At 51.9% G+C, this 12,901-nt stretch overlaps 1 protein-coding gene and 1 long non-coding RNA gene across 7 annotated transcripts in view; one reads left to right on the forward strand and one right to left on the reverse strand.

The window, feature by feature from the left end:
- Nucleotides 1–12,901, forward strand: part of STAB2 (stabilin 2) — a 140,703-nt gene that overhangs the window by 85,374 nt on the left and 42,428 nt on the right. For all 5 annotated transcript variants that reach the window (XR_003132910.3, XM_049094135.1, XM_049094134.1 and 2 more), the window contains exons 35-41: nucleotides 2,223–2,351; nucleotides 3,631–3,687; nucleotides 4,642–4,737; nucleotides 6,847–7,042; nucleotides 8,953–9,048; nucleotides 11,577–11,622; nucleotides 12,287–12,363. Coding sequence is in view for 4 of the 5 variants with exons in the window: in XM_049094135.1 (XP_048950092.1) it covers nucleotides 2,223–2,351; nucleotides 3,631–3,687; nucleotides 4,642–4,737; nucleotides 6,847–7,042; nucleotides 8,953–9,048; nucleotides 11,577–11,622; nucleotides 12,287–12,363 (697 nt within the window). In the remaining variant the exon portion in view is untranslated. The remainder of the gene's footprint in view (nucleotides 1–2,222; nucleotides 2,352–3,630; nucleotides 3,688–4,641; nucleotides 4,738–6,846; nucleotides 7,043–8,952; nucleotides 9,049–11,576; nucleotides 11,623–12,286; nucleotides 12,364–12,901) is intronic.
- On the reverse strand, nucleotides 39–9,539 carry LOC112654295 (uncharacterized). Of its 2 annotated transcripts, XR_007402276.1 has the most exons (5): nucleotides 9,298–9,539; nucleotides 8,775–9,022; nucleotides 2,202–2,300; nucleotides 1,730–1,957; nucleotides 39–1,529 (listed from the first exon to the last, which is right to left on the reverse strand). It is a non-coding gene; the product is annotated as an uncharacterized LOC112654295 (long non-coding RNA). The 2 variants fall into 2 exon arrangements; XR_007402275.1 differs by lacking the exon at nucleotides 1,730–1,957 and having other exon boundaries at nucleotides 41–1,529; nucleotides 9,298–9,527.

Raw genomic sequence — 12,901 nt, forward strand, 5'->3', positions numbered from 1 at the left:
GACTACACACCGTATTGAGAGGACGAAAGTTTAATTACAGACTTTTTTTTTTTTTTTACAGATTTTATTTACTTATTCATGAGAGACACAGAGAGGCTCCCTGTGGGGAGCCTGATGTGGGACTCATCCCAGGACCCTGGTATCATGCCCTGGGGCAAAGGCAGACACTCACCTGCTGAGCCCCCAGGTACCCCATCACAGACATTTTTTAACTATAATATTTTTTTGGTCCTTTTAAAAAGTGCCGTGTTAAAAACAACGTTCTCAGTGGTATCATCATTTTTCACAAGTGAATTTTTGCGGACGTTTTGTTTCAACCTGCTTGAATTAAAAAAAAGAGCCTAAATCTTGGTTACAGATAGAGCTGACTCCAGGTATTTTCCTCTGACTCCTGTAAATGATCCCACCTGTCACGTCATGACGTTGAGGAGATCCTTTCCCTATTTGTCCTGGTAAGGCAACTTGTTGTTGGTAAAGGACATAGATGTCTTGTGTGTTTATCCGTATCACTCCTTGCTCCGTCACGTAGAGATGAACGTTGTCTCACGATCACTTGAATCAGGGTCAGCTCTGTCACGTTTATTTCCCGGTTGGTTGGAAATCCTTGGGTCCAAAGCAATCTTTACCTCATCATACACAAATGCTTCTATGTCCCGGTCAGGGTTCTGCTCTTCCCGGTAACTCCTTCCCTTCCTGGAGGGGCGAGGGAGCCGCGGGGACAGCCCTCACAGCCAGCTAGCTTGCGCTCAGATAAGAATTTCAATGCAGCACACAGTGCTCTTGAGAATGAGAATTATTCAGACTCTTTTTAAGGCCACATCCACAGGGTTACAGCATCAGAAGTCCCATCACTTTGTTGATTCTCAAGCACCTCCGTGTCTCCGCTTTGGGGCGTCTGTGCTGCAGCCCCGCTGACACCAGCCTCCAGCCTCCCGCTGCTTTCCCAATCTCAGACCCCACCTCTGTGGGGTCCACCGCGATTTGTCTCAAGGCCCAGCGGAAACTCACCTGATTCCAGCTGAATCATAAGGGCCTTGGACGTGCCAGGGCAGTTCACATTTCAGCACCTACAAGGAGTCATTTCAGTATCACGGCTGCAGAAAACGTGGGATGTTATCCGTCATTCTAAAACCCTTACTGGATCCAAACTCAACGTTTCCTTCGGACAATAAGGATCCCCCTCTCCCACCCCACACCTACATGCACGCACGCACGCTCTCTCTCCAATTTCTTTTTTATTTTTAATTTTTATTTATTTATGATAGTCACAGAGAGAGAGAGAGAGAGAGAGGCAGAGACACAGGCAGAGGGAGAAGCAGGCTCCATGCACCGGGAGCCCGACGTGGGATTCGATCCCGGGTCTCCAGGATCGCGCCCTGGGCCAAAGGCAGGCGCCAAACCGCTGCGCCACCCAGGGATCCCTCCAATTTCTTTAAAGAACAATTTGTTCCCAATTATATTATTTATACTGATGAATGAATGGATGGATTTGCTTGTTTTGCATCACTCAATCATCCCAGTGGTCTCTCCTAAAACAAAACAAAACAAGTTTCAGCTCAGACTTGAATCTGAGTCAGCAGTGTATACCACAGAACCTCACAGCACACAGCATGCCCCGGGAGAGGGTACCACCCACTGGAACACTTTTCACAAGCAAAAAAACTAAAAAAATGCTCATTGTTTTTTTTTCTTAAGTGCCGGGGGCTTGGCCTTTCTGCAGGTTGCTTACAAGTTACCGGAGAAGGGTGCTGAGAGGCCAGCGCGGGTCGTTCTCCGTGCCTGGTTTGGGCAGGTGCTCAGACCGCCAGGGCCACCGCCCGGGCACAGCTGAGCTTGCCCACACAGCCTTTTCGCCAGTGAGACTCATGTGACCGTCGTGAGTCAGGATTCTTCAGTCACAAATCAACTAACATGAGGGTGGAAAGAGACCTTACAGGTGATCTAGAGCAGCCTCTTCCTTTTACAAAAGAAGAAATTGAGGTTGAGAGAGGAAAGTTACGGAGTCCAGGTCCCCCACACAACAACATGGTGCCAGATGCGGGCCTGTCACCCAGACTCCCCTCCATGAGGAGAGCACTTCCTACGAGCGGGCGTCACCTTCCAGGGGAACACTGCCGGACACATCCCCCAGCTGCTGGGATGTCATAGCCTCGGGCCCTTAGCTTCCCTGTTTCCCTCGAAATCCCCACAATAAAACTCACATTCGATCTTCTTGTTCACAGCTGTATGTAAACGAGGCTCCAATAAATTACACCAACGCAGCCACTGACAAGGGAGTGATCCACGGTTTGGGGAAAGTTCTGGAAATTCAGAAGAACAGGTGTGTCAGTAACGACACTACTATTGTGCGAGTAAGTGATATCCAAGGCCAATGAGGCAACTGTTGGCTTCATTTTTTGTGAATTTCTTAAGCATATGATTCATCTATCCGGGTCTCTCAGTTCAGTTCAACAACACACTGAATGAGCATCTGTGGTGAATGAAGAAGCAGAATCAAAGATAAATAGGACACGATCCCTGCCCTCTGTGTGGGCTCACAGTCCGGCACAATGAACCGTAGCGTCGGTGCCAGGGAACCTCCTGGAGAGTTGTATAGAGCAAGACTCAAGCCATTGTCTTCCCAGAGAGAAACAGGCCAGGCCTCGCGTAGGTGCAGAGAGGGGCCTACAGTGTGCCCAGGCAGCTGTTGGCCACGCCTGCTCTGCTGGGACAGAAAATACGGAGATGAGAGTATTTCCATGTAACAGAGAATGCAATCCCAGGACTCCAGCCCATGGGAAGGTGTGGGGCCTTTCCATAACAGTGACAACTGCTGATGTTGGAGGCACTTATTAGGCACCAGGCACTGCCCATACTTTATATAGTTATAAGGATTTTATGCAGGTCGATACACATGTTGCATATATCAATCCGTGCTCATGACACCCTACAAAATAGGCATGATTGCTGTCCCCATATTACAGATGGGGAAAGGGAGCCACCAAGAGGTCAAGTAATGCTCCCAGGTTCACAGGACCAGCAAGTGGCAGGCAAGGAGTTAAATCCAGGCCCCAGAGCCAGAGCCCTGAAGGACCACACTGTCCTGTCTGGTGGGAATACATTAAGAATTAGTCACATCAGTCTCCTCTTGTCCTAGGAATGGGTCACATTCAAAAATTTCTGACATTCTTCATGTGCGCTCATTGTTGTAGGACAGAGCGTATCCTCTGCACGCCAAGCCCTCGGCTCCCGGGTGCTCCCAAGACAGGGTGTTAAGTGTGACCCATCGTCTTAGCCTGAGAATCTGGACCAATTCCCCAAATAGTGCATTTTCCACACATGAGGCTGTTATTAAAGGAATTGGGGTGTAAATGGGATAAGACCTCCTCTGGGTAAAGGATTAGTAGCAGCATCAGAAGGGTACTATAGAGGAAAGCGATGCTCAGACACCCCAAGCCTCGAGTAGTTGGAGTGCAAGCCTAAGTGAATAGGACAGAGGTCAACTGGATGAACCTCCCTAATACCTTTCTGAGTCACAGTTCTATATCCTAAAACCTTCAACTCCAAGGTCTGCAAAGTACTTGCAGCCTCACTTTGCGCTAATAGTAATAACCATGAAATGTTCACTTTTCCTCTCTGTGCTTTATGAAGGGAAAATGTGGGAAGTGTTTCCAGCAACCCATCTGCCCAGCTGGAACTAAACCACTGGTAAGTATTTTGTCTGCTTTACAAAGTAGTTTGCAGCTCTCAGGAGGTCTAAATCAGACAAAGAACCCCCCCCCCAAAAAAGGAAGGAAGGAAATGAGCCTCAAGCTCACCTCATTTTCACTGCCCTCAATTCCTGCACTTGGTTTTAATTTAATTTTACCTTCTCTTATTCATCTTTCTAAAGTCTTGAATCTATTTCTTTTTGGGGGGCCAAAGCAAAATTTAATTAATACCTAAATAGGAGCTGGGGTTCACATCAGTTGATGTGCAATACAGGGAGGGATTTTTCACTTTCTACATCTTCCAATCCCAGAAGCCAGGTGAGGACAAGAGCAAGGAATCTTATCAGACAAGGCAGACTCCACACCCAAAACCATATCCAATCTGGGTGAATGTCACCTGCCTGATTTCCTTTTACACTTGAAGTTACAACTTTCTCCAATAAACAGACAGCAAACTTGGGAGAAGTAAACATGTCTTTGAGTTGACAACCAATCTGGGTTTCTCGTAGCCACTTATTGCAAAAGCTACTTCTAGTAATGTTCTAATAATGACCAAAAAAATAGATGCTTCTGCACCTTTCATCGCACGAGAATAAGAATTTGTGATGATACGATGCTGATTCTCTCCCTAGACTCAAATCTTGTTATTGCAGGATGTCTTTATCTAATGTCCTTGACAATCTTCCTAACGTGAGTTGGTTTTCTAGACCAAAGTTCTTGTTGCAGAAACACTGTAAGATGTAATCAGTTGGCTGTTGCCACCTGTTCAGTTCTGGCAGCCAACATGGAGTTTGCATGTGTCCTTTTCACAAAGCAGCTCCAAGAAGCCAACCCCTTCCCTGTCCAGGACATTTCAGGCACAGAAAACTCAGGATGTCACCCACCTACTTGCCCTTAGGAACTGGAACTTCCTCCTCACCAAAGAGCTGACACAAGCATCTCCATTCCACAGGGCAAAGAGATAAAGAGATGTATCTACACCATCTATTTCATGGGCAAGCGATCCCTGTTCATTGGGTGCCAGGCAAAATGTGTGAAGACCATCATTGTGAGTACAACGATCGAATTGCCCTTCCAATTCTGGCAGGAAGTCATATCATAGGTCACACTTTTCAGATGCCTTCACGTCGATCCTTCTGCCTCTCCTCTTCCCCCTCGTTGTCCTCGCTGTCACTGCCATACAAGGTAGCAGAGGTGGCAGGAAAACTCAGGACAGACACCTCAGTCGGGAAACAGGATAAAGCTGTGATATTCCCTTGCACCGTGAGGAAAGTGAAGGACTGAGAGTCTGGGAGGACCACCTCGGGTCATGGCAGGGCCAGAAGGAAAGAGAAGGTGCACCTGGCTGTTTAGAAGACAGGCCCCAGAGCTCAGCATTTCTGCACTGTTGCTTTGGAATATGCAAGAGAATTCTCTATAACTTCCTATCCTGCTTCTTTCCCAGAAGACCAGACATCGCCTCTGCCAACCCTGCAGAAACAGGATGATTCAGCCCTTAGGCTGCAGAGCTTGGGGATGCAGAAGGTTTTGTGGGTTTTTTGGGTTTTGTTTCCCAGTATCCAAAAATGTTTTACTGGAACACAGCCATGCTCAGCCATTTATTTTTTTACTGAAGTTTAATTAACATATAATGTTATATTCGCTTCGCATGTAAGACACTGTGAGTCAATAATTCCCTGTGCAGAATCTAAAAACGAAACAAGGGAACAAGGAAACAAACCCCAAAAAATGAAAACAAAGCAAAACCAAAAAAAAAAAAAAAAACCCAGGTTCTTAAACACAGAGCTAACCAACTGGCAGTTGCCAGAGGGGAGGTGGGAGGGAGAGTGAGTGAAATAGGTGAAGGGGATTGTGAGGTACAAACTTCGAGTTACCAAACAGGACAAGGATGAGAAGCGCAGCATAGGGAATATCGTTAGTGATCTGTGGTAATGCCCCCTTAATGTGATGAGTGCTGAGTTGTATAGATGTGGGTAGTTTGGTGCTTTCGGGAATAAAGGCAGTTTAGGGGATTAAAGTGTGACTTATGGGGCACCTCGCTGGCTCAGGGCATGATCCGGGGTCCTGGGATCAAGTCCTGCATCAGGTTCCCCCCAGGGAGCCTGCTTCTTCCTCTGCCTGTGTCTCTATCTCTCTCTGTCTGTGCCTCTCATGAATAAATAAATACAATAAATTGTATTTATGCACACAGACACACACAGAGAGAGAGAGGCAGAGACACAGGCAGAGGGAGAAGCAGGCTCCATGCAGCGGGCCTGACGTGGGACTCGATACCGGGTCTCCAGGATCAGGCCCTGAGCTGAAGGCGGCGCTAAACCACTGAGCCACCCAGGCTGCCCAAATAAATACAGTCTTAACAAAAAAGTGCACTTATAACGACGAGCACTGAGTAACGTACAGACTTACTGAATCACTATATTGTGCACCCGAAACTAAGATAACATTGCATGTGAACTGTACTGGAATTAAAATAAAAAATGAAAAGAACAGGAAGAAAGGGGGCCCCAGGCCAAGGGCAGAGTCCGTAAGGCTTCTGGGAAAGATAAGAAATCTGCATCCAAAATGCCCAGGGCTTCTCCTGCACAGGACCTGGGGGTCAGGAGCATAGAGTCAGGGCTCAGGAGCACAGGGTCAGGGGTCAGGAGCCTGGGGAGGAGAATCACCCCCCCACCACCACCATCATTCTTTTGTTGTTGTTTTTGGGTTTTGTGTTTTTTAATATTTTATTTAAATTCAATTAACCAACATACAGTATAACGGCCAGTGCTCATCCCATCACGTGCCCTCCATCACCCAGTCACACCCCATCTCCCCCACTTGCCCTCCTGCAACCCTGTGTTTGCTCCCCAGAGTCAGGAGTCTCTCATGATTCCTCTTCTTAAATTCCCCCCACCCCCTCAGTACTCTTTTCTCTGTTCCTGCTGCCCTCCTTTCCCTCTGGCCTCATTCCTGTCTCTCCCCACACCCACCCCACATCCCAACACCTCCCCTCACTCCAGCAGCCCCCCAAGCTTCCTGTCCCCCTCCCCGTGCTCCAGCAGCCCCCAAGCTCTGCATACCCAGCCCCGCCCCCCCACTTTCTGGACCCCATAGCGGCCAGAACCCACGGATGGAGGGCCCCCCTGCCCCGTGCAGCCCGGCCTGGTCCCCCTTACAGACCCGAGAGTGCTGTGCCGGCTTCTATGGCCCCCAATGCCAGCCCTGCCCTGGGGAAGCGGGAAACGTGTGCTTCGGGAACGGGATCTGCTTGGACGGCGTGAACGGCACAGGCGCCTGCGAGTGTGGACCGGGCTTCGCGGGCACGGCCTGTGAAACCTGCACCCCTGGCGCCTATGGGGCCCACTGCGACCAAGGTGCGCACCCTGCCTGCCCCACCCTCACTGCTCCGCCCGCCGCCTCCCCCCCAGGGTACCCCCCCCAGGGTACCCCCCCAGCCCCACCTCTGTCATCCTGGGGATTATAAGGATGTCTGGGTTGGGTTGTTTGCATAGAACCCGGTTTTCAAACACTCTCAGGTCACTAATCGCACCCTCCCACCCCCTGACCGCCCTGCCATCTGTTCCTTGCCCCGCAGCCAACTGCGGGCTCCCATCTGCCTGTGCGCTGGCCCCGCAGCTAGCCTCTCAGGCCCAGACATTGCTTGAGAGGTGAAGCACCCGTGGGTGCTAGGTGTCCGGCTCCTCCCACGTACCTTACGTGCGCCTCTCTCACAGGTGGGCCTGTGTGTGAAGGCCGGGCTGCAGGGCTTCCCCCGAGGTTGCACCCGGGGGAGGCCTGATATTTGAATGCATGTCTTGCTGGGCCCCAGAGACTTGTCTTTGAGTTGTGCTGTCCCTTGCCGGCAGATCATTAATTCACCGTCAGCAGGCCACAGGCTTTAAGCTGATTTCGCAAAAATCATCAGCTGTTTACATTCTCTGACCCGGACTTCCTCCGGGGAGGACACATGCTTGGGAACAGGTTCCTATCCCATAATGAGAAAACAAGGCATTTTTCTCAACTCTGCCCTAAAAGTCATACGTTGCCGCTGGTGTCACTGCTTTGTCATCAGTTCCTCCAAGCCAGACAAAATCTGTATGTAAGGGGATCCTTGTCCTTGGACCACATAACACGTATTTGCAAGTCTAGCACCGCCCCCCCCCCCGCCCCCCCATCATTTGGAAGCATCTTCTGCTTTCACGTGTGCAGGACTTCTGCACGGGGGATCCGTGTTCTACCTTCCTGGGGCCAGCTGAGCCCCAAGCCTGAACACCTTGCTGGGGGGAAGGCATTCACCCCAAGGCTTCCCGCCAGTTCTCAGAGGCGGCGCTGCCAGGTGACCAAGGACCTGCTGTTCCATGCGGTTGAAGTAGGCAGAGCCGCCGCAGGTCCACACACCTAGTGGACAGACCCTAGGGAGCCAACCTGATCCCATCCAGGTGTCGCCCTGCGTCCTCAGATAGCCTCAGCTGAGCACACTAGCCCCGCATGGGTCACCGACCCACAGTGCGACCCAGTCCCACAGGTCACGACCTGGTCCGACTCTGCCCCTGCCCCTGCCCCTCCTGCCAGCCCAGCCCAATGAAGACAGTGATTCTCTGGAACCAGGCTAGAGACCGAGGTGCCCTTCGTGTGAAGAGCTGCTTCTAGTAAACGATCCCTGAACATGGGTCCAAGGTCTAACGACCTGTGGGTGCTTTTCCGATGTAAGAAAGACATTAGGGCTCGAAGCCAGTGGCCAGGAAAGAATTCTTGAGATGTCTTTGGTAGAAAAGTGGTTTTGTTAGAACACCCGGACAGGACTCATGGGCAGGAAGAGCTGCACCAGGGTCACGGGGAGGGCCCAGCGTAGACTCTCAGGTTGGGAGGTGGGTATGGAGAGCGGAAGCCTCCCGGGTGTTTTGGAGACAAGGTTTCCAGGATCCTTAGGGGCCCAGCTATTGTTAGGAAAGATCATTTATTACTGTTTTGTAAAAACTCAGTCATGAGACCCCTAGATGTATATCAGTGGGCCTTATGCTTGGGGGTGGTTGCCAACATGGATCTTGGGGGTGTAGAGATAAAGAAAGTTTCCAAAGGAGGTTTTCTACATCAGAGTAGACTCACCAGGTCCTGGGGCTTGGGCTGAGATCACCTTTGCCCTCAGCAAGGGATCAGCCTCTGGGAGGCTGAGCCTCTGGAGGGAGGTCCGTTTGCCTGTTTGAAGGACTTGGCGGTGGGCTGCGGTAGTGAGGACGTTTAACAGTTTTCTTCTGCCCTGTATCCCACTTCGATCTCCCCTTAGTGTGTTCTTGTGTCCACGGGAGATGCAGCCAAGGACCCTCAGGTGACGGCTCCTGTGACTGTGATGCTGGCTGGCGAGGAGTGAAATGTGACACCGGTAAGGGCAAGCCCCCCCCCCCCCCCCCCCCCCCCCCCCCCGCCCATGACACCTTTAGGGGCGCCGTGGGGGCTCTGCTCAGGTTCCGACCTCAGGATCCCAGGATGGAGCCTTGTGTGGGCTCCCTGCTCCCTGCTCAGCAGGGGTCTGCTTGTCCCTCTGCCCCTCCCCTGCTTGTGCTCATGCTCTTTCAAAAACATAAATAAATCATGAAAAAAAGAAGAGTATAAAGGAGAAAATAAGACCTACCTTTCCACAGCCGGAAAGAGCTATCATTGATATTTTACATTCACCGCCCCGTCTTTTTCTGGGAGTATGAACTTACAGGGTGACACCACGCTCCCCAGGCAGCTCTCATTCCACAATATGGGATGGATATCTTTCCATGTGAATAAATGTCAGTAAGTATCAGTTCATTTCCATGTGATATTCTGTTACACAACTACCTCACACTTTCTGAGACCGATTTCCTATCGTCATCGTCATGCTGCAGTGAATGTCTCATACACACATCTTTTTGCATTTGTCTGATTCACCCACTCTGGTTTCTAGAGATGGGGTTTCTAAGTGAGGAGCAGGCACTTTGGGGGAAGGGCTGGCTGCTTATGCCACACTGTCCTTCAGGGAGCGCATCCATCTGTTTTCCCACTAACAGGGCCCATCTCCCCAGCCCCACCACACTCACTGATGTTGCTCCTTTTTTTCCTTAAGATTTACGTGTTTACCTCAGACAGAGAGAGCGCTCCAGGGGAGGGGCAGAGGGAGGGAGAGTCTCAGGCAGAGTGCCCCTGAACACGGAGCCCAACACCGGGCTCACAACAAAGACCTGAGGCCAGGGCCTGTGCCGAATCCAAGAGGCAGATACTGAACCAAGGTCCCCCCTGGAGGCCCCTGTGCTGATGCTTCTTAATGTGCCGAGGATAGGCTCCACACACCCTCTTCCTTCTTCCCTTGCTGGAAGGAAGACCCGGTCCTCCCCCACCTGCTTCCCCAGGGAAGCTGCCGCTGGGCCACCAGGCCTCCCAGTCCTGCTCCCTCCTCCCTCACTCACATGTCTACACTGTTCTAACCCCACCATCCCTAATGCCGCTCGGCTGCCAGCAGGAGCCCCATGACCTGTCCCCCTGCCCCTGGTGGCATCCTCCGCACGACTGTCACAGACGACTTTCCAAAGCACAGATGTCTGGGTTCGGGCTACTGCAACAAACACTGTAAACAAGATGACGTATTAGGAGCAGGTTTCTCTTGAGCGTCCTGGGTGATGGAAGTGTGAGGTGAGGTGCTAGCACCGCCAGGTTCAGGTGAGAATCCTCCTCTGGCTTGCAGACTGCTGCCATCTCATGTCCTCACAGGGCAGAAGAGGCGCAAGTGCCCTCCAGGATCTCTGACAGGCTCTAAAGCCAGTTGTGCACCCTCCACCTTTAGGACCAGCTCCCCAGGCCCAGCCCCCAGTACCGTCCTGGCGGAGATGAGGCTTCCCCATAGGACTGGGGGGAGGGGAGGCAGGGGACACATGTTCACCCTGTAGCAGTAGGTAAGATTTTATTTCCCACGATCCCGCATCGGGCTCCCTGCAGGGAGCTTGCTTCTCCCTCTGCCCCTGTCCCTGCTCATGCGCTTGTTCTCTCTCTCTCTCTCTCTCTCTCTCTCTTAAACAAACAAATAAAATAAAACAACAACAAGCACAGCCCCAGATTTGGCTCGAAGTTCTGAGAGGAGTTAAAACATGACTGAAATACCTGCATATTTCAAGCAACAGGGATTGGAGGGGGAGGGGACAGCATGCAGGAAGGCACCAGGCTGCACCTCGTCCCCAACCGGGGGCTGTCAGTGCAGGCCACCACCCCTGTGGTCAGGACCTTCTGTGGGACGGGCGCTTTAATGAGGCTCCGTCCCCAAGCTCTTAGCATGAGCACCTGCCCCCTAGGGCCTCCTCCTTTATCTCCAACGATTTCTTTCTGGATGCGCTAGCTGGGCCTCCGAGCACAGGAAATTTAGGAATGAATTGGACTAATAGATAACAGGTGCCTGCTGAATGCCTATGTGGCCCTGGGTTATTTTTGCATATACGAAAGGAGGAAAAAAAACCTTTTAATATTAGTTGTAATGAGGTTTTCTTTGTTTATATCTCTCTGTAATAAAACGATGAAAACCTAGAAAGAATAAGGAACATAGGAGATATAAACCAAAGTGGAGAATCAGGCCCCAGAGAGGAACACGCATCCGGATGCAGATCCTGAGTTTGGAGACTGTGTTTTCCCCTCCTGTGCGCTCACTGCAGCACAGGGCCTGGCATGCGGCACACACTCCATCAGCATATTTGCCCTGCTGACTGGGCTCGGAGCTTCCTGGCAGCCAATGCAAAAAAAAAGGGGGTGGGAGGCTCACAAGATCACTAAGTTTTACAAAGTTCACATGATGCGTGTCATTACTTCTGAGACATTACATCTTTCCTCAGGATCAACCCCCCAAGACAGTCCTTCAGGCAGGGTGTGGGAAAGGACTGACCCAGGGATTTTGTTTTCCAGAGGTGACAGAAGACGACTGCCGTGGGACATGCCACACTAGTGCCAAGTATGTACCTTGAAGCTTCCTTTGGGGCTGAGGCAAACAGGACCTTCCCTCATAGCGTCCACCTAGGGGCCGTCATGTCCTGAGACCATTTCTGAGGAGTTAGGACACAATCAAGTATGAAACGACAATTCCCTCTGAAAAGGCTGCCATCACCTTGCCAGAGCCAGCCTTTTTTTTTTTTAAGATTTTATTTATTTATTCATGAGAGACACACACAGAGAGAGAGAGAGAGGCAGAGATACAGGCAGAGGGAGAAGCAGGCTCCCTGCGGGGACCCTGCTGTGGGGACCCCGATGCGGGACTCGATCCCAGGACCCCCCGGGGTCAAGCCCTGAGCCAAAGGCAGACACTCAACCGCTGAGCCACCCAGGCACCCCGTTCATTCTTCATGAATGCTCCGGGCCCAGTGCGGGCTGGGGTGCCTCACCCTCCCTGCGGGCCAATGGTACGTGAGTGCAGTGCACAGTGCTCACTGCCCAGGCAGGGCCGCGCTAGGAAGGCCCCTTCTGCCAGGGCTGAGCCGAGACCTTTGAGTACCCGTGGGGGCAGGGCCGGGGGGCCGGGGGTGGACAGGGTGGCCACAGGTGGTTCCTGAGTTTGGGCTTCTGGGTTTGGGTGGTTTTTGTTTTCTTTTGTCGATGGCACTTGCCCTTTCTCATTGCAGCTGCCTCCTCAATGCCAACGGCACAGCCTCCTGCAGATGTGCAGCAGGATTCCAAGGGAATGGGACCGTGTGCACAGGCAAGTGAGGTGGGGCCTGCGGGGGCAGCCACTGCCGGCCACTGAGGCCAAACTGGCCTTCACGGGCCCTGGCTATGCCCCCAGGCGAGGGAGCTGCTGCTCACAGAAGGGCCCGTGTTGGTTTAGGGATGCCCAGGCCCCCTGCACCTATTTTCTTCCCCAAATAGTGGGTCACAGCCTTGAGGGCAACCGACAACAAGTTCACCTGAACAACTTTAAAAGTCCTGCTGTGATGGGCGTAGGTGTGGCCCAGGCTTGGGGACTCTGGGGTGGGACAATGGCTGGACCCCATGCTCCCCCCTGCCTCCCAGGTGGCAGGGCAGCTGTCTCACCTGCTGTGCACCCCCTCAGGCACTGTCTGCCCTGCATAGCAGTTTGGGGTGAAGCCTCCTTCCTGTGTAACCCAGGACGAGGCAGCCTCACATCCCCCTAGCTTCCAGTCCCAGTTCCTACAACTTCTCTTACCTGCGGACAGTCGCTTGGCTCATCTTTGCGTCATCTTTCTTTTTTTCTCTGGAGGCAGTAAATACTCAGAGAC

Source organism: Canis lupus, chromosome 15 (assembly GCF_003254725.2).
Source record: "Canis lupus dingo isolate Sandy chromosome 15, ASM325472v2, whole genome shotgun sequence".
NCBI lineage: Eukaryota > Metazoa > Chordata > Mammalia > Carnivora > Canidae > Canis > Canis lupus.